The sequence below is a fragment of the Bison bison genome, unplaced genomic scaffold, assembly GCF_000754665.1.
Source record: "Bison bison bison isolate TAMUID 2011002044 unplaced genomic scaffold, Bison_UMD1.0 scf7180017864034, whole genome shotgun sequence".
Taxonomy (NCBI): domain Eukaryota; kingdom Metazoa; phylum Chordata; class Mammalia; order Artiodactyla; family Bovidae; genus Bison; species Bison bison.
Genome location: NW_011494606.1, coordinates 4,463,430 through 4,487,990, shown reverse-complemented (window position 1 = coordinate 4,487,990; position 24,561 = coordinate 4,463,430). Strand labels below are relative to the sequence as shown.

Genomic DNA, 24,561 nt, shown 5'->3' with positions numbered 1-24,561 from the left:
TTGGATCTCCTTGCAGTCCAAGGGACTCTCAAGAGTCTTCTCCAACACCACAGTTCAAAAGCATCAATTCTTCAGCGCTCAGCTTTCTTCACAGTCCAACTCTCGCATCCATACATGACCACTGGAAAAACCATAGCCTTGACTAGACAGACCTTTGTTGGCAAAGTAATGTCTCTACAAAGTAATTCACTTTGTAGTCTATATTTAATACTGTTTCTGAGACTCATCGCTCTCTAGGCTCTAAAACCCTTCTCCTACTGCTTTTGGCAACTCCTTTTACTCCACACTAACTGGTCCCTGAACAATTAAATCTCTCACTTAAGTTTTTCCCATATCCTCATCAACTCTTCTAAAACTTGATTCCCCTCCCCCAGATTTTACCTGCCTCTTTCTCATTCAGAGACAATAGTGAGCTCTCACAGGTCCTCACTCTTCCACCTGTAACTTAGTCACAACTGCACTCACCTGATTCACCTCTCACATGAAGAGCTGCTTAAGGTAAATCTCTTTACATGTGCATCCCCTTGGTAGAGTTTCTCCATTAGCCACCCTCTCTTTTTTGGACTTTCATTCTCTCTGTAATACAATAAAACAGTCCTCAAAAATATGTGGACCAAAAACTGTGTACCGTCAATCCTTCTCTTCCTATTGCAGTAAAACTTCACAACTTTCTCTCAACCTAGATCTCTCATTTCAGTGTAGAGTTTCATTGTTTATTTTAATCATATATTGTTTATTTCCAGATGTCAATTGGGCATTTTCTTTCAGACACTATTCTAAACCTGGGGGTACAACACTGAACAAGACTTAATCCCTGTTGGTACAGGACTTAAATTCTAGAAGGGGAGACAGACAAGAAACATACAGTATGTTCTCAGAGGGAGTAAGTGTAGTTAGAACGTAAAGCAGATAGATGATGACAATGAGGAGAGGAGGTGCTCACCTTTGACAGTCAGGGATGGCTTCTTTATGGGAGTGGCATTTTCACAGAGACTGAGTCAGTGAGCCAGCTTAGGGAGGATCTTTAAGGTAGAGGGAATATCAAGTATAAATGCACTAAGATGGGAAGCAAGGTGTCATCGGGCCCCACAAGAAAGTCTTGGTGATTTGGGAGGACCTGGGGCCAGACAGGAGGACAGAGAAGTAGGCAGAAGCTAAATTGTATAGGCCTTATAGGTCCTGGTGAGGAATTTATGTCTCAGCCTGAATTTGTTAGGATGTATTAAAAGGTTTCAAGTAGGGAAGTGATATGATATGCCTTTCCATTAAGTCAAAATTAAGTTCACTCAGAAATACCCAAATACAGCATGTGAGACTTTATGTACATGTATTTGAATTACCATCATGGGAGTAAATTGTTTCCCCCACAACCCATGTTGCAAAGAAAGAAAGGACTGTTAATTTTTTTCAACAGGAAGAGGCTAAGAGAGCTTCTGAATTTCTTGCTTGTGGCTTCAGATTTACATTTTTTACTATTAATAATTGTTGTTCAGTCACCCTGTCATGTCCGACTCTTTGCAGCCCCATGGACTGCAGCACATTAGGCCTCACTGTCCCTCACCATCTCCTGAAGTTTGCCCAAGTTCATGTCCCTTGCATCAGTGATGCCATCCAGCCATCTTATCCTCTGATGCCCCCTTCTCCTTCTGCCCTCGATCTTTCCCAGCATCAGGGACTTTTCCAGTGAGTCAGCTGTTCACATCAAATGACCAAAATATTGGAGCTTCAGCTTTACCATCAGCTCTTCTGATGAGTTTTCAGAATTGATTTCCCTTAAAATTGATTGATCTCCTTGCTGTCCAAGGGACTTTAGGACTCTTCTCCAACACCACAGTTCAAAGGCATCAATTCTTTAGTGTTCTGCCTTCTTTATGGTCCAGCTCTCACAACCATATGTGACCAGTGGGAAGATCATAGCCTTGACTGTAAGGACCTTTGTCAGCAGAGTAATGTTTTTAACACACTGTCTAGGTTTATCATAGCTTGCCTGCCAAGAAGCAATCCTCTTCTGATTTCATGGCTGTAGTCACCATCCACAGTGGTTTTAGACCCCAAGAAGAGGAAATCTGTCACTACTTCCACCTTTTCCCCTTCTATTTGCCATGAAGTAATGGGGCCGGATGCCATGATCTTAGTTTTCTTAAGATATAGTTTTAAACCAGCTATTTCACTCTCCTCATTCACCCTCATCAAGACCCTCTTTAGTTCCTATTTGCTTTCTGCCTTTAGAGTGGTATTATCTGCATATCTGAGGTGGTTGTCGTTTCTTCTGCCTGTCTTAATTCCAGCTTGTAACTCGTCCAGCCCGGCATTTCTCATGATGTGCTCAGCATACAGGTTAAACAAACATGGTGACAGCAGACAGCCCTGTCATACTCCTTTCTCAATCTTGAACTAATCAGTTGTTCCATACAGGGTTCTACCTGTTGCTTCTTGACCCACATACAGGTTTCTCAGGTGACAGGTAAGATGGTCAGGTATTCCCATCTTTTTAAGAGCTTTCCACAGTTTGTTATGATCCACACAGTCAAAGGCTTTAGCGTAGTCAATGAAACAGAGGTAGATGTTTTTCTGAAATTCCCATGCTTTCTCTATGATCCAGTGAATGTTGGCAATTTGATCTCTGGTTCCTTTTCCTTTTCTAAACCCAACTTGGACATCTGGAAATTCTTACAAGATTTTAAGCAAGACCTTACTAGCATGGGAGATGAGTGCAGTTGTTCAATGGCTAGCACATTCTTTGGTATTACCCTTCTTGGGAATTGGGATGAAAATTGATCTTTTCCAAACCTATGGCCACTGCTGGGTCTTCCAGATTTGTTGACATATTGAATACAACATCTTGATGGCATCATTCTTTCGGGTTTTGAATAGTTCTACAGGAATTCTATTTTAATATTTCCAAATTAATAATTAGTAATAATCATCATTTTAAGGAAAATGTTGAGATGAATATCATAGTAATGTTGCTTTGTTCATTTGCCACATATCTGTGTTTATTCTACATGCAAGATACTACTTTGTATTGTAGCCCTGTATTAGGATAAGCAGAGCCCTTACCCCATGAGTTCTTTTGACTTAATTTCATGAAGATGATAGCCCCACTTCATCAACAGAACTGTGTAGTTGTTTGGCAGTTGAGTGAGTTTTTTGCTATTCTATTAGCATTCTTCCTCCTAGTTCTCATGGTAGATAGTAGCATGCAAGGAAATGACTGACTAAGGCTAGGGAATGCAAGAAAGTGACAGATCACAGTGACCTGGACCAATGATCTTGGAGTCGTGAGGAAAAGGATCAAACCAAACATGCAACAGATAAATGAGTCTCTACATGCCTTGCATACCAATATCACAGCTAAGATTAAACTGTCTCTCTGAGTGTGTGTCATATAGTCTCATTTCAGTGAGACTAAAAAGTTCACATGTGATTCTCAAGCTGTGTGTTATGGGGAAACCTTTTAGATCTTTGGAGTTCAGTTGGTATGGGGAGGGAGGAGGGAGGAGGGTTCGGGATGGGGAACACATGTATACCTGTGGCGGATTCATTTTGATATTTGGCAAAACTAATACAATTATGTAAAGATTAAAAATAAAATAAAATTAGAGAAAAAAATAAAAAAATAAAAAAAATAAAAAAACAAAAAAAAAAACAAAGACTCCAGTCTTTCCTGGGTTCTGGCCTCAACTGACTCATGGCTGTGACTAGAACACCCCACTCTCTAGGACTCAGTTTCTCTCCTCTGTCAAATAAAGTTATTGGACTGATCTTTAATGTCCCTCCAGCACTAATGTGCTAAGATTTGATGAGTCTAAGGATTGCCTTTTGGGAATAGGCCTATACGATAGAAATGATAGTAAAACTCAGTAAAAATTCAACTGAAAATCCTCTGCCGTTTTTAGCCTGATAAGAATTATTTAATATCACGAGAACTCATCTGACTTAGTAGGAGCTCTTGAGTGTCTTTTTAAAAAAATATATATGTATGCATGCATTTGGCTGTGCCAGGTCTTAGTTACGGCATACGAGATCTCCAATGTTTGCTGTAGCATTCAAACTCTTAGTTGCGGCCTGTGGGATCTAATTTCCTGACCTTGAACACAGGGTCCCCTGCATGGGGAGTGTGAAGTCTTAGCCACTGGACCACTAGGGAAGTCCCAGAACTCTTAATTCTAAGTGGATCTAATGATTGTGTCAAAGACAAGATGAATCTGTGATGACAACAAAGCCAGCTATGTAAAGATTTCCCCATATGGATGGCTAAGGAGAGTGGAATATAACTGAGATTAAATAGATATTTACAAAGACCAGTGAATTACCTCAAAATGGGATTTCTTTTTGGCTTGTTCTACTAATAATGGTAATAACCTAATCTTTGCCTTTTTTGATTTAGCTTGTTGACTATTGTCCTGTTAGCTAATTAGGCCCTGATTTACAGCCTATGTAAAAGTAAATCTCCTCTTAGGACTTCTTAGTAGTATAGTAGTATATGTGAATAGATTTGCACCTCCTAGTTTTGAGCCACTCGAGCTGTTCACGTCATAGGGGATTGGCTGCTAAACTCTATTTCTGAGCATTCCAAATACCAACATGTAAAGCTTGGTATTCTTGAGATTTTTTATCCTTACAACTGCCAGTTCATCTGAAAGATCAATGAGAACATGAAATGTTTTCTCTACCATGTTTTCACTTTTATTGCATATATAATAAAAATGCCATTTTAGTAAATAAATATGGTTCACCTCGTTGCAGAAGTGTCTTTTTCTTTTTTTTTTTTTTAGAAGTGTCTTTTTCATTCTCTTCCCAGTAACACCCAGAGACAAAGCATAAGGCTTAGTCATACTGTGGCTTTCTAGCTTCTCATCAGAATCTGAAAAATATAAGCCAAAGCTGCTGCAAGAAGTGATCATTTTCCTCCTTTAAACAGGATAAATACAAAGCCAGTTTCTTTATATATTGAATATATGTAATATTTTTTACAGGGAAAAATAATTTTTTCTCTGATGTTCAGCTTTAGGAAAACTTCACATAAAAAATTTTGTATTTGCCAAATAGAGTTAACTGCATTTGAAGAAGATAATATGCTCCATGTTATTATCTTATGAGGCATACTTACAAATCATCTAGTGGTAAATTGTTAAATATGAATTTTTAGCCTATAATAGAAACAAAAATTGTTTCTCAGATATCTTGGGTAATTCCTTCATGGAGCTGAAAGACTGTAAGTCTCACCCTTGACTCAAAGAAATGTTATTGCATGTGGTTAAAATAGTTCTCATATAATCATATCATTAATAGGAGTAAAGTAGTGTTTCTTTGCATAACTTCCTGAAATTCTTATACTACTTGTGTAAGATTAAATATTTAATAAGCATACTCAAATTTATACTTCCAAATGAATATTGGTTCCTTTGAAATAGTTTCCTGGGAAAGTTATGCAGTTATTTTAATCATGTTATTGTTGCCGCAAATGGTTTGTGATCCCTTCTTTTGAAAATGTTTTCAGAGCAACTTAACCTATCTGATAAACTTCATGTTGATTTAAATTCACTTATTTATGCATCTGACAGATACAGAATATGTCCTCTCTGCTAGTTGTGCTAATTTCTAGGTTGATAAAAAATCGAAACAACATGACTCCTGTCTTTATCATGTTTATAATCTAATGATTTTATTTTTTGGAAACCGCCAAAAGCTCAATTTGGTAAAGGTGAAGCATATTAGTGAATACCATTTTAGTGAAAAATATTATGACTAAAGAGATTTTTTTTTAACCTCATAAAGTAGTTTTCAAAATAGTATCAGAGAATTTCCAAAAAAACAAAAAACTATTTTGTTCTAACAGTCTTATGGACTCTGTGGGAGAGGGAGAGGGTGGGAAGATTTGGGAGAATGGCAATGAAACATGTAAAATATCATGTAGGAAACGAGTTGCCAGTCCAGGTTCGATGCATGATGCTGGATGCTTGGGGCTGGTGCACTGGGACGGCCCAGAGGGATGGTATGGGGAGGGAGGAGGGAGGAGGGTTCGGGATGGGGAACACATGTATACCTGTGGCGGATTCATTTTGATATTTGGCAAAACTAATACAATTATGTAAAGTTTAAAAATAAAATAAAATTAGAGAAAAAAAAAAAAAAAGCTTCTTTGGAATATGTTGATAGCTTGTCATGATACATAATTTGAAGGTTAACATACATTTAGGTAGATGTTAACATTGCCATTTTACTTTATTAATTTTTATATGTATTTTGAACATTATACTCACCAGCTTCTGTTTGGTTAATGTGAAAATTCTAAGATAAGGTCTTGGTTTACCTTTGAGAAAACTGTTAACACAAGTGAGATACCTAGATATGATCGTCCTGTCGATCTTTAGTTTTAGTTTTGTGTATGTATTTAAGTTTATGTAAAGTACGGATACTTAGCTGGTCCTTCACTGCTTTCCTTCAGTTTTTACATGTGTATGATTATACACTTGAGAATAAGATGAAAGTGTCTAGTTATGCTTCATCTGGAATTACGATTGTATCATAAATAAAATTGGACTAGAAAGCTAATTTTACCCTAGACATCCAATTCATGCTGTAAGTAGAGGAAAAAAAAAGTCTCACAGTAGCTGTCAGAGGAGGGGCCCAGTGCACTGTTCTGGTGGTTTCATTGTTGTAATACAACATATTTGTCTCCACAGGAGGCTCTTTGGATGTATATAGAAAAATTCCAGAGCATGTCCTTGGAAGAATTGCAGTGGCGGTGAGTCTATGGCTTCCACTCCATGACATGTGGGTGATTTATTTGTGTTAGTCAGGCGTTATTCTCCTTATAGCCTTAGGATTTTTTGTTTTTCTATTTCTTCAATCCCTACTGACTGCCAGGGTCTTCTTAACTCTCTCATCGTTTTTGTCCTTTCTTCCTCTTGTAGACCAACCTATAATAATGACATAGAAACATGACAGTTTTCAGGCTTATGGATTTCTTTTTTTTTTTTTTGGCCACACCATGCGGCTTGCAGGATTTTAGTTTCTGGATCAGGGATTGAACCTGGGCCTCATCAGTGAAAGAGCTGACTCCTTACCACTGGACCGCCGGGGAATTTCTTGCATATTCTGACTTGTGCTAGTTCATGTGTTTGCAGCGATCTTACTACTCTTATTAATCAGTAAAATTTCCACATTCTTCAAAAAGAAAGCTGTTTTATTGACATTTTGTAGTTACAGGCACACAATTAGAAAATACATTTAAAGCCTAAATTATTAAAGTAAAACCGTCTGCAAGGAAATACTACTTTGGTCTTAAAGATTTTTGTATATGTTTTATGTACTTGGTTTTTAATTGTTTCACCATCTGTGTCTAGGAATTTATTCCTTTGTAATTAAAAGAAGTTTCCATTTTTCTATATTCACTAATAAACTGACAAAATATATCAACTAAATTAACATTATTATTTAAACTCCAGATTTCAAATTTGGGATAACATAGGCTAAACAGTGTCTAAGAGAAGTCATGGGTGGTGTAATAGTAAACAGTTGCTAACCTAAAGGCACTCTGATAACTTAAGCAGTTTAATGCAGAACAAAGTGATTATACCATGTACCATTTAATTAAATGGCTGATTTTCACATTCATTATACATCAAACTGACAACTCAAATCCTTTAATCCAACATGGACCCTTATTTAGTCTTAGTTCATTGTAATTCACAGCTTTCCTTTTTTCTTTCCAATTATTAGTGTGAACTGCCCAGGGTGATGAGAACTTTCTTTTCTGATGCTATTGCTGCTAAGTAGCTTCTAATCTACATGTTTAGGTAGATGAGTATGAAATTCGCGTACTTAAATCACCATTTTAGATGAAAATAAAAATGTTTCATTTCCTCTTTTAATCTCAGGGGGAATGAATGCTTTGTGGCTTTTGGCAGTTCTTGGCTCTAAAGTTTAATAACACGTATAATAAAGGGCAAAAAAAAAAAAAGAGGGATACCAATTGAAAAAGAAAAAAGTATATGAGTTCTCTATACTCAATTATCTATCAAACTTGGCTAAAATAGGAACCTGCCTTCTTCAGAAGAGAAGCTTGTTCTTCCTGGAGTTCATAAATCTTGCCTCCCTCTTGTGTAGGGCAGCCACACAAGGCCATTGGTATTTTCAATTCTCCTGAAGTGGGAAGCCTGTGAAGTGAATGGAGTCAAGAAAAAAAAAAAAAAAAATCCAACTCTAATACAGGGCTTACCTATTGAGTAATCGAAAATATGACAATGGTTTTAGTGAAAAGCATTTGAAATAAATGCCAGTTAACCTTCACGGTAACTATAGATTATTGTACATATTTTAAACATGTGCGAGATGATGTACAGCAAAGGTAAATAGCTTGCCTAGAGTTCTGTAATTAATCAGTAATAATCAGAACCCAGGGCAGTTTAACTCTGGGCCCCATACTCTTTCCCTCTGCTTTCCTAAGAGAATGAGAAAAAAAGAGGAGGAAATGAAAGGAAGAACAACATTTGAAAGTAAAAGAGAAAAGTACAAATGAAGGAATACGAGAGTAACAATATACACTGCTTCAGATTCTTTTCATGTCTTAGAACCTCATCTTGGCATCTCTTCCTCCCCACAGTAACTTTATTTTCTGAATTCTAATAGTCTGGCATGCTGTACAGGCCCACAGATCCAAGGTTCATTACAGAATAGACCCCTGTCAGCCTTTATAATATGTTGTTCACATTTTCTCTTGATGGATGTATGGCAAGAGAGTATTTTCCCAGAAAAAGAAGTCCATATAAACTGGTTGATTTCAGCCTTCCAACTTGCTCAGTGATTTTTTCCCACTTTGTTTGAATCTGGCCTTCCTATAAAGAAGAATGCCTTTCTGCCTTTCCCTGCCACCTAACACATTTTATTTTTCCTCTAATTTCTGAAGCAGTGACACTGTGCACTGTGAGTGCTCATGTTGATGGAAGTCGTCCCTGAAACGATGTGCACTTGACGTGTCAAGCAGTGAGTGATTGACAGCAGATATGAGCACTTTTAGTGTCAAGGCTTCGTCAAGCCATTGTTGTGAAACCTGGCTTACTGAATACCAATAATACCCTCTAGGTTTTCAATGAACAGATTGCTAGCTCCCTGTACACTTATTTTTCTTCTAAAGGAAAATGTAGTCTATTTTGGCAAATTTGGAAGAATATTTTCTTTTTTGAATCTCCAATAAAACTTTTAATTTTAGCAAGTATCATAAAATCAGTATTTGTTTTACTTTTTTCTGCCCAGTAATCTGAATATGGTGGGTTGACTTCACCTTGTATGTTTTCTGATTATTCATTTTCTGTGGGACTAATTTTTAGTGGTGAGCTATGTTTAATGGGAAAACTTTATAATATTCAACTAAGCTTATGTTGAGAAATTTAACCTTGTTTCCAGAACTCAGAGGGTGATTACTAAATAAGATGACCTTGTCCTTTGCTCAAAGAAGATATTGTTTTTATTGTTGATGTTATTTTTTTACAAGCATTTAAGGAAATATTTTTGTCCTGTTTATTCCTTCTGTGTTAGTTATTGCTATTTTAATATTTTCTTTTTTTAATTATCTTACTGTTCAGAGTACATGTGTTTTATTGTAATGCCACTTAGTCTGAATTCTGGAAGAAATCATTTGCTATAGATATGTATTCCGTTCTCTTAAAATAGACAAATATATCATAGAATTGATTATAATGCATTAGCAAATTTTTCAGGAGTACATTCCACTCAGAATAATTAAATATGTTAACTTCTGCTCAGCATTAATTGATATAGATTTTATCTTCTGCATTTTTCGTATTTATAAATTGTTTTCCCCTTTATATTTCTATTTTTAATATTGCTCTTAATCTTTTTTGATCAACTAAAATCCTTGCATATTTAGCCCCAACCCTCTTTTCATCATTCTCAAGATATGTAAATTGCCAATTACTTCTCATAATGGTAGTTTTTCTTATATTCCTGACTCACCTAAAAATGTCTATTATGATGGACGTTTACAAATTCTTGCCGCAAATCTTTAATAATAGTGGTGTGTCCTTTGTATCTGATACCTAGTTATGAATGGTCAGCCTTCAGGTTGTGAAGTTCACACTCATGTGCATACAGGACCAGTGGGTATGAACAAAAACATATGCATCTCCTTTTATAACACCTTCTATATAAAGACTTTTGAGACTTTTAATGATTAAATTTCCCACATAGAAGGTAGCACTGTCCCCCATGTACTTAAGGTCTCAGAAACATCTTCTTTTCAGTATCTTACTCAACTAATTATTCTTAATTCGGGCTATTAAATTTTAAAAATCCAAAATCTAACCCAGACGGTTTTATTTTCTCTCTTTATTTCTTTTACGTGCCCTTTTGATATTATGCTTCCACACACAGGCTTGCAGCAGCCGGTCAGAATGGCTTGTGAGGATCATCATCTTGACACACTTTGTTGTTTTCTACCCTAATGTCATTTAAAATGTTTTAGGGGAAAGTTTTTATTTTGGAATAATTTTAAACTTCCAGAAAACTACTATTTGGAAATACTAAGAATTCCCAAAGATGCTTCACCCAAACCCCCCAATTGTTAACAATTAACCACATTTGCTTAAACATATGTATGTTTGTGTGTGTGTTAGTTGTTCAGTCGTGTCCAACTCTGTGCAACCCCATGGACTACAGCCCACCAGACTTCTCTGTCCATGCGATTCTCCAGGCAAGAATATTGGAGTGAATTGTGATGCCCATGTCCAGGGGATCTTCCCGATCCAGGGATCAAACCCAGGTCTCCTGCCTTGCAGGCGGATCCTTGGTAGTCTGAGCCACAACATGGGCTTCCCAGGTGGCTCAGTGGACAAAGTATCTGCCTGCAAGACAGGAGACACAGGTGGATGCCAGTTCGATCCCCAGGTTGAAAAGAGCCCCTGGAGAAGAGCATGGCAGCCCACTGCAGTATTCTTGCCTGGAGAATGCCTTGACAGAGAAGCCTGGCAGGCTATAGTCCATGGAGTCACAAAGAGTCAGACACAACTGAAGTGACTGAGCACGCACTAAGCCTGTGCACCACAACTACTAAACACACACACACACACGCATGCGCGCGCACACACACACACACACACATACACACACACACATTTAAAATTTTTTAATTTTATCATTTACTTTTATTTTTGGCTATGCTAGGTCTTTGTTGCTGTGCTCAGACTTTCTCTAGTTTCATCAGGTGGGGGCTACTCTCTAGTTGTGGCGCACAGGCTTCCCATCGCGGTGGCTGTCTTTTCATGGAGCACAGGCTCTAGGGTGTACGGGCTTCAGTAGTTGTGACACATGGGCTCAGCAGCTTGGCACACAGGCTTACTTGTCTTGCAGCACGTGGGATCTTCCAAGACCAGGCATTGAATCTGTGTCCCCTGCATTGATAGGTGAATTCTTAACCACTGGACCACCAGGGAGGTCCCTATATAGTTTTCCTGAAACATTTGAGAATAAGTTGTAAGTGTCATGACCTTTTACTCCTAAATATTCCAGGTGTATTTTTCTTAAGAACAAGTATATTCTTTTAAATCACCTCTATATACTGATCAAAATCAGAAAATTAGCACTGATACATCATTATTACCTAATCAACAGTCCTTATTCAGGTTTTGCCAGTTGTCTAATAATACCCTTTATAGACCACAAGAAAAAGTTTTCTTGTCCAGCATCCAGTCTGGGATTATACATTATAACAGTTGTCATGTCTCTTTAGTCTCTGTTAATCTAGAACAGTGTCTCAGTGTTTCTTTGTCGTTCATGACCTTGATGTTTTTGAAAACTACACTGCCCCAACACTCTGATCATACGTTTTTACCTTGGCCTGAATGCTTTTTCCACTTTTCCTCACATCAGTGGGATCTGCTGCTCAGAGCCTGGCACTTCAATAAAGCCCTCCTGACTGTTGTTAGGGGAAGCAGCCTTTACTCCATCCATTGCCTTCATTAGTTAAGTTTTTAAAAATGTCTCTCCTTGGTGGGAGGGAGATTCAAGAGAGGGGGGACATAGGTATACCTATGGCTGATTCATGTTGATATTTGGCAGAAATCCCAACACAATACTGGAAAAGCAATTATCCTGATTCATGTTGATAGTTGGCAGAAATCCCAACACAATACTGGAAAAGCAATTATCCTTCAGTTAAAAGTAAATATGAAAAGGAATGTCTCTCCTTGGTCATAAATGTCATGACTTAACTTTTTTTTCATATGCAGAAGTATAGAAAATAAGTGAGAATCTGTGTCCCTTTTCCCTGTCCTCCCCCCGTACACTAGCACTGAGAACTTTGGTGTGCCTGGACTCCCGAGTCGCTCTGTGTGCGCACATACTCGTTTCTTTCGTACCTTATCCTCAGAACATTGTGAGTTTATTAAGTGAAGGAGCCTGTAGCTTGTACATTCAGTATCCCTACAGTGCCCGGCACGGAAGGTGTTCAGTAAATGCTTGTTGGTTAACAGACTTTTGAAGGAAGAAATTATGGTGGATATGATTGTGTGTTTAAATGTGGAAAATTCCTCATAAAAACCATCATTGACCCGTTTTCTCTTTCTTAAATTTAGGTTGTTAAAGGCCTTACTTATTTGTGGAGTTTAAAGATTTTACATAGAGGTATGTACTGAGCTTATGAGCTCTGACTTATTTGGGGGTAGGGTGGGGGGCTCTCTGGAAACCTTGATTTTTAAAGTGAATTAGATGATCTCATATTTAAGCCAGGTGATATATTTGATAGTAAGATGGCGCCTTCATAAATGTTATTTTTAAAAAATTTTATTCCTTAACAGCTCTGATATAGATTATATACTTGGTATTATATTTTTTTTGTGAATGATGTTTACGAAACACATAAAATGGTATTTCACAGTATTTGGAAATGACAGGATCTTATTTTTCTTAACTCTAGTTAATGAAAAGCCTTCACTTTCTAGCAGTTGTATCCCTTCCTTTTGTTAACATTTCAATTATCCTCATGCACTGTTTCTTAAGAGGCAGCTTCACAGACCTTGAAAGTGAAACTTGAAGGAATTGGTGAATGCATCAGCAATTAGTCTCCTAAGTCTATTAACAGAATGCATGAAAAGAATTACCAGGTAACTGTTGAATGTTGCAAAAGGAACCTCCTTTCGCACTTTTTAATATTCCCAAAATGTCTGAATTCATTTGGAGCAAATTATTAAGTGAGAAACAGACTATAAAAAAGCAACTGCAACTTGGCCTAATGTTAGTAACTACTGTTTAAGTTTACACATCTGTTCAGCCTAGCTTTATGCACATTTGGAGAATGCAACAGCATACACATTAGATGTGATTAAGGGAAAGTTTTGTTTGTTTTTAAGGTATAAGCTATGAGAGAGAAAACAACCGATGCCTGCAGTTGTAGCATCACATCTGTCACTAAGGGTTTTTTGTTGTGATTGTGGTTGTAGTTTTAATATCCTAGTGATTGCAAATTTTTGTTTAAATTCTCCTTCCTCTTTTGGAGAGGGTATGTAGATATTGACATGCAAAACTTTCAGTTCAGTTCTTGAAGGTGTTTATGCTGATTAAATGGAATTATAAACCAAGTTTTTCTTTAAAGCCAGTCCACTCTATTTCTGAGTATATAGTTGGTACAAAAGTTACATGTAGAGAGAGTGAACTAACTGTGTCAGAATTATTCTTCCTGGGAATAAATAAACATGTTAGTACATCTGGTGGGTGAGAAAAAGTGGAGCATTTTCTCCCCAGGATTAAAAGAGAACAGTCTTTAATGTAATATGACTTATATTCCTCCCCTGTACTCCAACTGCCCCACACTTGCAAACCCATAAAGTGGTTATAGCCATTTTAATAGGAGTTAGCACAGTGCTCAGTTCTTGTCATTTTATTGATTTTTATGAACATCTGCTATCCTTTTGACAAAGGAACTCAAGGAAGTCATCAGTGCTCAGCAGCAGAACCTTAATTTAAAGGCCTTTGCCATGGAAATGCAAATGTTATTATTAAAGTGACCCTTAGGCTCATCCTGTACTCTGGGCATACAACATAATTCTGGCTTATAGGGAATTCTCACTTATAATAACTTTCTATGCGGACTCTTAGTAGCACTAAGAACTATAGTAGATAGGGAAATGCTATTCAGTTATTCTGCAGTCATCTTTGTTTTTCTTCTTTAAAACCATTGGTTTTAGCTTCACTTTTTGTCTGGAAGAATAATGGAATTTTTCATTTGAAATGGTGTCTTGATAGACATGTCTAATGGATTTATGTCTGCATCTAAAAATAAAGACTGAAGAGTTGGTTAGAGTCCTGTGCAACCACCCTGTGTCCCTGTGGGCAAGTGTGGCTGAGCAAAGCCTCTCAGAGGCAGGTAGGTCCTTCTCCCCAGCTCTGGATGCAGTTTGGGCTGAGAAGGGTTCTTTGATCAGTGATGTATGAGGGCGTTAGTGGTTTGACTGATTAAGGTCATAGAAGTTTCAAAAAGGAATCCTAAGCCTGCACTTCTCTTTTCAGTCTGTGCTAGCCAGTCCAGTTCCCACAGAGAGTAACCACTATAAGATGCCACTGGTTATGGGTCAAGGTTATCGGTGAGAGGCTAAGTGGGGATTCTGGTAGTGGGCCCACTAACCCTCTCAAGGAGTTTCCATTTTTTTAATTTATTTGTTTAACTGAAGTACAGTTGATTTACGATGTTGTGTTCAGGTATTCAGTGTGTTGTGTTCAATGTTCAGGTATACGATGTTGTGTAGGATACAGCAAGATGATTCATTCATACACAGATTTTACACAAATATACACAGATTTGTACAAAGATATACAGATTCTTTTCCCTTATAGGTTATTACAAAATATTGAGTATAGTTCCCTGTACTATAGAGTAGTTCCTTGTTGGTTATCTATTTTATGTATAGTAATGGGTATATATTCAGTGTTAAGTAAGTATCAATAAGTGAATGTGCGTCTGTGTCTCTCTCAATGCAAAGACTGATGAATTACGGTGCAGATGGACAGTTATTCCCCAGTAATTATGGGTCCTCAGCTATAGAAACAGTGTGCTGTCGTAGTTTACCTTATTAAATATGTATGTTTAGCTTTTGAGTTTCATTGTTATTTGTGGAAATTTTACCTTCTGGATTTAAAAGTACATGTTTTTTACTGGAAAGTGGAAGAAGCCACGTGTCCCAGGAGACTTTTGTAAAGCTTTGTAATGAGAAATTTACTCTAGATTGAGTAGTTGTTAACTTAATATTTTAGAGGTTTTGTCCATATTTAATAACTTGGATTTCATAAAAATAAGATTAAAGATGCCTTTATATTTACCAAAAGCTATTTAATTTTCTCCTTGATTAAAAAATTATAGCTTTCTAGATCAGTTCAATCAGGCAATTAAAGATCAGAGCTTTTAAGTTCAGCTAAGGCAATTAAATAGGTAATATACTTTTTTTATACACTTATGCTGAATAGGCTTATTGCTGTACCTTCATAAAAGCACATATCCTTGTTTTTGCTTTCTCGAAATGAATGGTGAGGGGAGTTCTAGCTGAATATGTTTCATGCTGTCAAATCAAAGACAGTGGTCCTTCTCTGGCAGGGGCTGCGGGGAGCCTGGTACAAGCGCTGTGAGAAGACAGAGCGAAATGAAGACAGGGAAAGGCAAACACTCATGAGCGGGCTAAGCCTCCTTTCCTTTGTCTTGTCTAAGTACCTGTATTCTCCTCTGACAGTTGGCTTCTTCCTCACCAACCGCTGTCCCTAAAAGCCAGGATCCTTATACTCAGGAACACAAATTTCAGAAGACTAAGAAATGGATATGTATTCAGTAAAGAGGACAAACTGTCTCTCACATTTCAGTGGCTTCCCTGAAGTACAGTGGTCCTGGATTTGTGACTGTTAAAAAAAATTATGCATATAGAAGTATATAATATATTGTGGAATTTATATTGTAAAAGATAGTTAATGGCTTCCAGACAAGCTGTTGAAAATTGAGCCTTTCCTATAGAGCAAAACCCCATGAGGACTGTAGAGCAGAACAAAGCCTGAGCAGCAGCAGTGACGGGCCACCCGTCCGTCCTGTGGGCCTTGTTAGTCTGATGCAGGTCAGTTTATTTGTGTATTGTGTAAAGTGGAAATTTTTTTAGGAATTGAAGTGTACAAGATCCCACCAACCCATAGGGGATCATCATATATTATATTCAATCAGGTTTTACTGATGTTTATTTTGTTCTTTTAACAATCTAGTTGATGTGATATATACGAAAGTTTTTATAAACTATCAGATATTACTAGTGCAGGTATGTTTTAATTATATAATAACTATTATTAGAATTATTGGAGAAGGAAATGGCAACCCACTCCAGTGTTCTTGCCTGGACAATCCCAGGGATGGGGGAACCTGGTGGGCTGCCGTCTATGGGATCACACAGAGTTGGACACGACTGAAGAGACTTAGCAGCAGTAGCAGCAGCATTATTAGAATTAACCACTTTATTCTGTTAATAAGCTTATCTCATTTCCAAATCAATCCAGGGAGAGAGTTTATTCTACTTTGTATTACTAGGTCAAAAATTATGAAAATCTTTTCTTCAAGAAAAGCATGTGATATCACATGAAGACGTAATTATTAAAACTGTTTGAAACATCCACCAAGATTAACTACTGTGGAAAAAAATTGTCTTTATTAAAAAGCATTTGTGTGAGCCCTGTAAGCATAGCATGTACTGACTGAGTAAAAACAAAGAAAATGAACAGTGAGAAAGTCTGTTAGGCCAGATCCAGCATTACAGCAAATATTGCAGCTTAACTTCAAAACATACATCGCCACTAATGAGGTGAGAGCCCTGCATATTAATAAACCTACAGCTCCAGTCACAGCCATCATTACCCACATCAAACATAAATACAAGATTAACACCTATGCCATTTCTTTGGAAGATGTGAGAATGCCCTGGCAGTAACTGCTCTGTGTTTCCCTGAGGATAAAAAATAGAAATGGAATGGTAATGAGAATAGAACTTGGATTAAGAAAATAAAATTGGCAGTCAGGCTGGGGCAGTCTTACACAGATGGAGAAGTTTATAGAAAGAAAAAAGCCTAGATAGTTGGTGTCCCAGGATATTTTTTGCATATACAATCCTGGTTAGTTTCATTAATTTTCTCTAATAGGAGAGCTTTCTCATATTATATATATATATATATATAGTTGTATTACTCTGAATGTGAATGCTGCCCAAATAGATTTATGTTTGGAGAAACTAAGTCTCGTGGTTTCAATATACATGTTAGAAATTTTATTTTCTACTCCTCTTATTATTTTTTTTATAACACCGGCCTCAATACTTATCTTCCAATTGGTGTTGTCATAGACACCAAAGCCAGTTTTTTAAAATTATTTTTAATTGAAGGATAATTGCTTTACAGAATTTTGCTGTTTTCTGTCAAACCTTAACATGACTCAGCCATAGATGTACATATGTCCTCTCCCTCTTGAGCCTCCCTCCCATCTCCCTCCCCATCCCACCCCTCTAGGTCGATGCAGATCCCCCATTTGAGTTTCCTGAGCCATACAGCAAATTCCCGTTGGCTATCTATTTTACATATGGTAATATATGTTTCCATGTTCCTCTCCATACATCTCACCCTCTCCTTCCCTTTCCCCATGTCCATAAGTCTGTATTCTGTGTCTGTTTCTCCAAAGCCAATGTTTTTAGTTTTTTCATTGAGCAACTTTTTATCTCAACTGTGTTCTAGGCACTTGTCTATCTAGTTGGAATATATTGATTTACATAAAACAAAAGATTCTGACACTCGTGGAACTTATCTTCTAGGTTGGGAAGCCATCCATAAATAATGAACATAATAAAAATAAATAAGTAAAGAGTATGTTAGAGGGTAGTCATTAATATAAAGAAAAGAAAACGTAGATGAAACTTAGGGGAGGCAAAAGACGGGCTGCAGTGTTCAGCAGGTAGGCCTCACAGAGAGATTGAAGCGAAGGCTTAAAGGAAGAGAGTTACTAGCCGGGAAGGTATATGGGAGAACAGAGCAGAAGATACCAGTGGGATGTGCATAATGTGCTCATGGAACAGCAGGGAGGTCAGTGTGTCACACTGAGGACATGAGAGAGGGTGCTGTCAGCTGTTAGGCAGTGTCACAGTAACCAGGTGGGTTATAGAGGCTCAGTTGTGAAGATGTGGAGAAGTGGTCAGGTTCTGAATATATATATAAATGTAGAGTTAGAATTTCTGGGTGGGTTACTTAGGGATTTTAAGAGGAAGAGAGGAGCTAAAATTGCTTCAACTTTCAACAATAGCTCAATGTGATAAAAATGTTTCCTGCCACATTTTTTTTCCTGCTAAAAGAGAGACTTTCTTTAAAATTAAGGAAAAAACTGGTAATGCCAAGTGCTGACAAAGAATACGGAGCAACTGGACTCTCATACATTGCTGGTAGGAATATGAAGTGGTCCAGCCACTTTGGAAAGCAGTTTGATACTGTCCTCCAAAGTGATTTGGCAGTCCCATGCCATATGGCTTTATGTGTAATAGCTCCAAACTGGAAATGACTTAAGTGTCTTTTAGCTGGTGAATAAATAGACTGTAGTACATCCCTACATGGAATACTACTCAACAATAATAGGGAAGAAACTGCTGATTCATGCAGTGACACAGATGCATCCCGCTTCCTTATGCTCAGTGGAAGAAGCCAGACTCAAAGGGCTACCTGTTGTGTCATTCCACTTCCATGACATTCTGGAAAAGGCAAAGCTATAAGGATGGAAAACACATTGGTGGTTGCCCAAGGTAGAGGAAGAGTTGACTGTAGAGCTGTGAGGGACTTTGGGGAGATGTTGCAAATGTTCTGTATCTTGATTTTGGTGATGGTTATATGACTGTACATGTTTGTTAGAACACTTAAACTTACACATCTAGAGAGGATGAATTTTACTGTAAATTATATTGGACCAACCCAATACCTCAGTAAATCAAACTTTCTTTAAAAAAGGAAGAGAAAAAAGGCAATCTCTTAGTTCTTAGCAGTGCAGTGGAATTTCTACTTTAGAAAGAGATTTCCCTGCCTAAAGAGACAGACCATTCTTTCAAGGGGTCTGGTTGATTCTGTCTTTATTACCATATCTTGTAATGCCTGAAAAATCCTACTTAAGTTTGGTCTAGCAACTCACTAGCTTGAAAGACAAAAAAAGGAAACCCTCAAGGTTTGCAATGTCAGAAAGAGAGGGGGTGGCAAAAGAAAGGGAGCAGGGGGAAAAGGAAGGAAAAGAGAAGAAAGTTGCTGTTGTCCTTGGTCAACAATTTAGAGCATCTAGAAATTGGACAGATTTTTCTTTCCTTAGTTAACCCATTTTTTCCCCCTCAGATATTATTTAAGAACTGCAAATGTGCACCACTGAATTGGCCTGACTTGGGCAGTTTTAAAAGTTCAATTTCTAAGAGGGAATAGGTTTTATGTAAATTCCCAGTCCAGTCCTGTTGACCGATTGCCTCATTGTGTGACCCTGGAACAGCAGGTGACTCCTGCTCTCTAGGCATCAGTTTCCTCAAATATATGATGAGAGGATGGCCAGATGATCATTCAGGTTCTGACAAGCACCAGGATTCTGGATTCTTTGCTTTGTAACAGAAGGAAATATGATATCTTAACAAGGTACAAAGCAAGTGAGGTATGGAGAAGAAAGAAAACAAATGAAAATCCCTGAGAGTAGCTTTTCTATGAAAATTGTAATAATAGTAATAATAACAGTAGTGAATATTAATTAGGTGCTTACTGTGTACTAGGCCCTGTTCTAAGTACTTAATGTGTACAGACTATTTTGTGTTCCTTCAAAATGGGGAACTCTAGGAAATAAATATTTTAGAACTAAAGAGGCTTAAATGCAGACAAATAATTGAGAATTAAAGCAGTGTGGCTTATCTAAGAATATGGTTGCTTTCTAAATCAAACTGATGGAATCAAATCAAAAGATAAACTCTTTATGGGGAAAAAGTTTTTAAATTGTAAAGTATATTGAAAATAAAATATTATCATGAACAAAAAGTTACAGAAAGGACATATAGAGTCACAACTTAGGTGGAAAACAAAGGAATTAAAAAAAAAATTTCTATTTTGAAATAATTGTAGTTCCACAAGAAGTTGCCACCAGAATGTACAAGAAGGTCCCCCTCAAGGGCACCCTTTTTAAGGAAGGAATGTGTAAGAGAATTGGAGGCTGATAACATAGAAGAGTGTAGGCAGGTGAATGTTATGTATATTTGCTAATACCTTTTAAGTGAGATCAGTGTAAATTTTAAAACTTAGAGTGTTATAAGAATATTTATGTTATATTCCAAGTTATGTTTCATTTATTAAATGAAAGAAAAGGAATGAACTTGTAGAAGTAAAACCTCTGAATTCCTTAGGAAATGAGCTTTGATATCAAGGTGGTAGTGTTAAAAGAATACCTTAGTGTATTTAAAAGTTGGAAATTGTGATGGGGAAAAGTTAGGAATGATCATTTGCTGGATTCTTTAGGGAAAGGATTGTTGGAAAACATTTCTATCAATAGGAAACTCACCTGGTTAACTTGAAGTATTGTATGAAGAAATGTAACATACACAGACTTTCATAACCTCTTTTGCAGAGTTTTACATAGTTGGTGCTTACCCATACGTGAGTTTTATTTTTGCTATCTAGAGGACCAAACAGGTTTTAAAAAGACTGGTTTGAGCAACCCAAGACGTTTTAAAAGAAACCATCCCCAGTTGGTTTTATGTTGTATTATGTGATGATGAGAGGACTGGCATGCACAGGCTCCTTCCCTGGGCTTTGTGACCGCTTAATCAAATGTGTCTGGAAGGAGGCGTTTATGTTAAGCATATGTTAAGTGCTCATGGTGGAAGCACAGTTATAGCTAGGCTCCTGTTCAAATCCTTTAAATAGTATCCTTTAGATGTATACATTAATCATATGCCAGTGATGTAGTAGATTGTAACTTATGAGCACTTGTGTTTTTGGAGGGGGAAAAAAAAAAGGTTTAGCCCATTAACTGAAGCAAACAAACTAGTTCAGTGACTCTGGGTTGTTGATTTTATGTTGGATATACATAACCTGGCAAGTATCTGTTACTTGCCACACAAATGAGCATCTCTAAAAATTAAGCCTCCTTCCCCACTTTGCTCATTCATTCTCTTTCCCTTGAGTAATCACTAGAAATTTCTGTATTTCTGGTAATGATTTTCAAGACAGGAAACCCCATATAGCATTCCTTAAAAGTGTTTTTTTAAAGATTGTACGTCTAGGGTATATAAACAACTATCAAAACTCAACAGCACGCCCCCAAACAATCCCAATATAAAATAAAATATTAGAAGAAACATTCCACTGAAGAGGATATACAAATGGCAGATAAGCACAGGAGAGGATTTCAGCATCATTAGCTGTTAAGATAATGCAAATTAAAGCCACAGCAAGGTACTACTACACACCTGCCAGAATTTTAAAAATAGCGATAACATCAAATGCTGGCAAGGATGCAGAGAAATTAGATCACTAATACACTGCTGATAGGAATGTATAACGATGCAGCCCTGCTGGAAAACAATTTGACATTTCTTAAAAATCTAAACATGCAACTATCATATGACCCAGCACTTGCACTCCTGGGCATTTATCCCAGAGAAATGAAGACTTACGTTCACACAAAAAGCTGTACACAAGTATTTATAGTAGCTTTGTTCATAACAGCCAAAAACTGGAAACAGCCCTGACATCATTTATGAGTGAATGGTTAAACAAGCTGTACTCCATTCACACCATGTACTACTACTCAGCAGTAAAAACGAATGAGCTTTGGATATACACAGCCTGGATGAATCTCCAGAGAATTATGAGTTAAAAAGAAAACCTAGTCACAAAAGATTACATACTGTGTGACTCCATTTTTATAAAATTCTTGAAATGACAATTACAAAAATGGAGAGTAGATTAGTGGTTTCCAGAGGCTAATGAGAGGATGCAGGTGTAGGAAGGAGGTGGTGTGGCTGTAAAAGATGTGGTGATGGGCACATTCTCTGTCCTGATGGTATCAGTGTCAATATCTCATTTGTGATATTGTACCAGAGATTTTTAAGATGTCACCATTGGGAGGAAATGGGTAGAGGGTATACAGAATGTATTCTTTTATTTATAACTGCATACGAGTCTACAATTATCTCAAATTAAAAAGCTTAATAAAGAAAGAATATGTGGTTGTTCTATGATTGTCTGTGTTGAGGTGGTATACTTAATCAGAGAGGACTGATATTGTGGACTTAGTTTCTCTTTCACCCATGCATCTGTGATGGGATTTATCATAGACAGAGCCATCCCTTTTAGGACATTTCTAAGAAGGTGAGGACCCAGGGAGATTGTCATGCAAGCCACTTTCCCTTCTCTCTGAAAATGAGTATCAGTGAAAATCTTAGGCAAGAGAAGTCATGTTCAATACAGAGAGGGATTACAAATAGTCTGAGAGGGTATTTGCTGCTGCTGCTAAGTCGCTTCAGTCGTGTCCGACTCTGCAACCCCATAGACAGCAGCCCACCAGGCTCCCCCATCCCTGGGATCCTCTAGGCAGGAACACTGGAGCGGGTTGCCATTTCCTTCTCCAATGCATGAAAGTGAAAAGTGAGACTGAATTTAGTCCCCTGTAAATACCTATCCTAAGATGCTTCTGCCTGGCTGGGGATTGGGATTTAAAGTAGATTATGTTGTCATTGTGTGTTTGACTCACAGTTCTTTATGGCACCCAAATATATACCCCTCACCTTAATGGCGAGCCGCTGTCCAACAAGCCAACATGAGGCCTCTGTGGTCTGTTGCGTGTTGGAGTGACTAAGCCCTGCTCACAGCTTTGTCTTTTAATCTAACTATGAAGTTTTAGGGTTTCTTCAGACGGAGAGGGAGAGCAGCTGTGTGCCAGGTGGTTCCTGTTGGTAGAGGGTTGGAGGCCACAGTATGTTTGTAACACTGATTGTGTGCCAATGTATATTTGTTAGGTGAATACACTGAATCACTGTTTTCTGGGAATAATTTTTTTCTCCTGGAGTTTTTTGTAGTGTAGCTGAATTGGAAGGGCATCCTTTGTTCCTCTCTCTGTTATTAAAGTAAGATATTTATCTTCAGATAGAATATTCTGCCAAGAATGTTTAGCAAGCAGTTAAACCTCCATGGCTGTCCCTTTCTCTAAAGGCATGATTTAAGGTGATCAGCACCATGGAAATGAAATCCATTCTTTTGCTGTTGGGGAATTAAATTTCTTCTCCATTGGATGCGGTAATTATTACTGTTACTGTTATTATTTTTTGAGTGCCTTATTTGTACTGTTGTATTAGATCTTTTGTGTGTATCATTTTATTTAAGCTTCTTTATAACCCTGCACGGAAGGTGTCATTGTCTTCCCATTATCAGATGAAGAAACTGAAGCTTAAAAAGGATAAATAACTGAATCAGGAGAAAAGTGATAACTGGTTGGTAGCTCTAGATTTCGGAGAAGGCAATGGCACCCCACTCCAGTACTCTTGCCTGGAAAATCCCATGGACTGAGGAGCCTGGTAGGCTGCAGTCCATGGGGTCGCTAGGAGTCGGACACAACTGAGTGACTTCACTTTGACTTTTCACTTTCATGCATTGGAGAAGGAAATGGCAACCCACTCCAGTGTTCTTGCCTGGAGAATCCCAGAGACAGAGAAGCCTAGTAGGCTGCCATCTATGGGGTCGCACAGAGTCGGGCATGACTGAAGCTACTTAGCAGCAGCAGCAGCAGCAGCTCTAGATTTAGGGTCAGATCAAGATTTAAGTTCTGCTTCAGCTTCTTAATACAACTCAACTATGTGACTTTGGATCAGTTTTAACCTCTTTGAGATCATAACACTCTGGCACATAATAGCTATGTTATAGTTCAAATTACTGCTTATCAAGATGAGCAGCAAGAGGTTAAGTGAGAGAATAGTTAGAACCTTCCTCAATCTTCTCTCCTGTATCTACTTTATGTGATAAGTGAAAAAAATCTAAAGTAAGCATATGATAAAGATCAACACAGCTATTCAAGGCCAAAACTGGGATAGTAACCTAGCCCACAAATTCAGATGATATTTATCTCATAAACATAATGCTCTTTGCTAGGGTTTAAGAGTTAGGATTGTAAACTCTAGTTGTATGGCTTTGAGCGAGTAATTTCACTAACTTGAGTCTCAATTTACTCACCTATAAAATGGGGTTAATAATAGACCTATCTCAAGGGTTATGATGAGAATTAAATAAGCTACAGAACACATATGATGATAAATGCATTTAGCTTGGCATATAGCAAGTGCCAGAGAAGTATCAGAGAAGGCGATGGCACGCCACTCCAGTACTCTTGCCTGGAAAATACCATGGACGGAGGAGCATGTTAGGCTGCAGTCCATGGGGTTGCTAAGAGTCGGACACAACTGAGTGACTTCACTTTGACTTTTCACTTTCATGCATTGGAGAAGGAAATGGCAACCCACTCCAGTGTTGTTGCCTGGAGAATCC

The 24,561-nt window shown here is 37.7% G+C and overlaps 1 protein-coding gene across 2 annotated transcripts in view; it reads left to right on the top strand.

Annotated features, from left to right (window-relative positions):
- MAP2K5 (mitogen-activated protein kinase kinase 5) overlaps window positions 1-24,561 on the top strand; it is a 270,714-nt gene that overhangs the window by 106,082 nt on the left and 140,071 nt on the right. For both annotated transcript variants that reach the window (XM_010834516.1, XM_010834517.1), the window contains exons 12-13: window positions 6,690-6,751; window positions 12,597-12,645. In XM_010834516.1, the coding sequence (XP_010832818.1) occupies window positions 6,690-6,751; window positions 12,597-12,645 (111 nt within the window). The remainder of the gene's footprint in view (window positions 1-6,689; window positions 6,752-12,596; window positions 12,646-24,561) is intronic.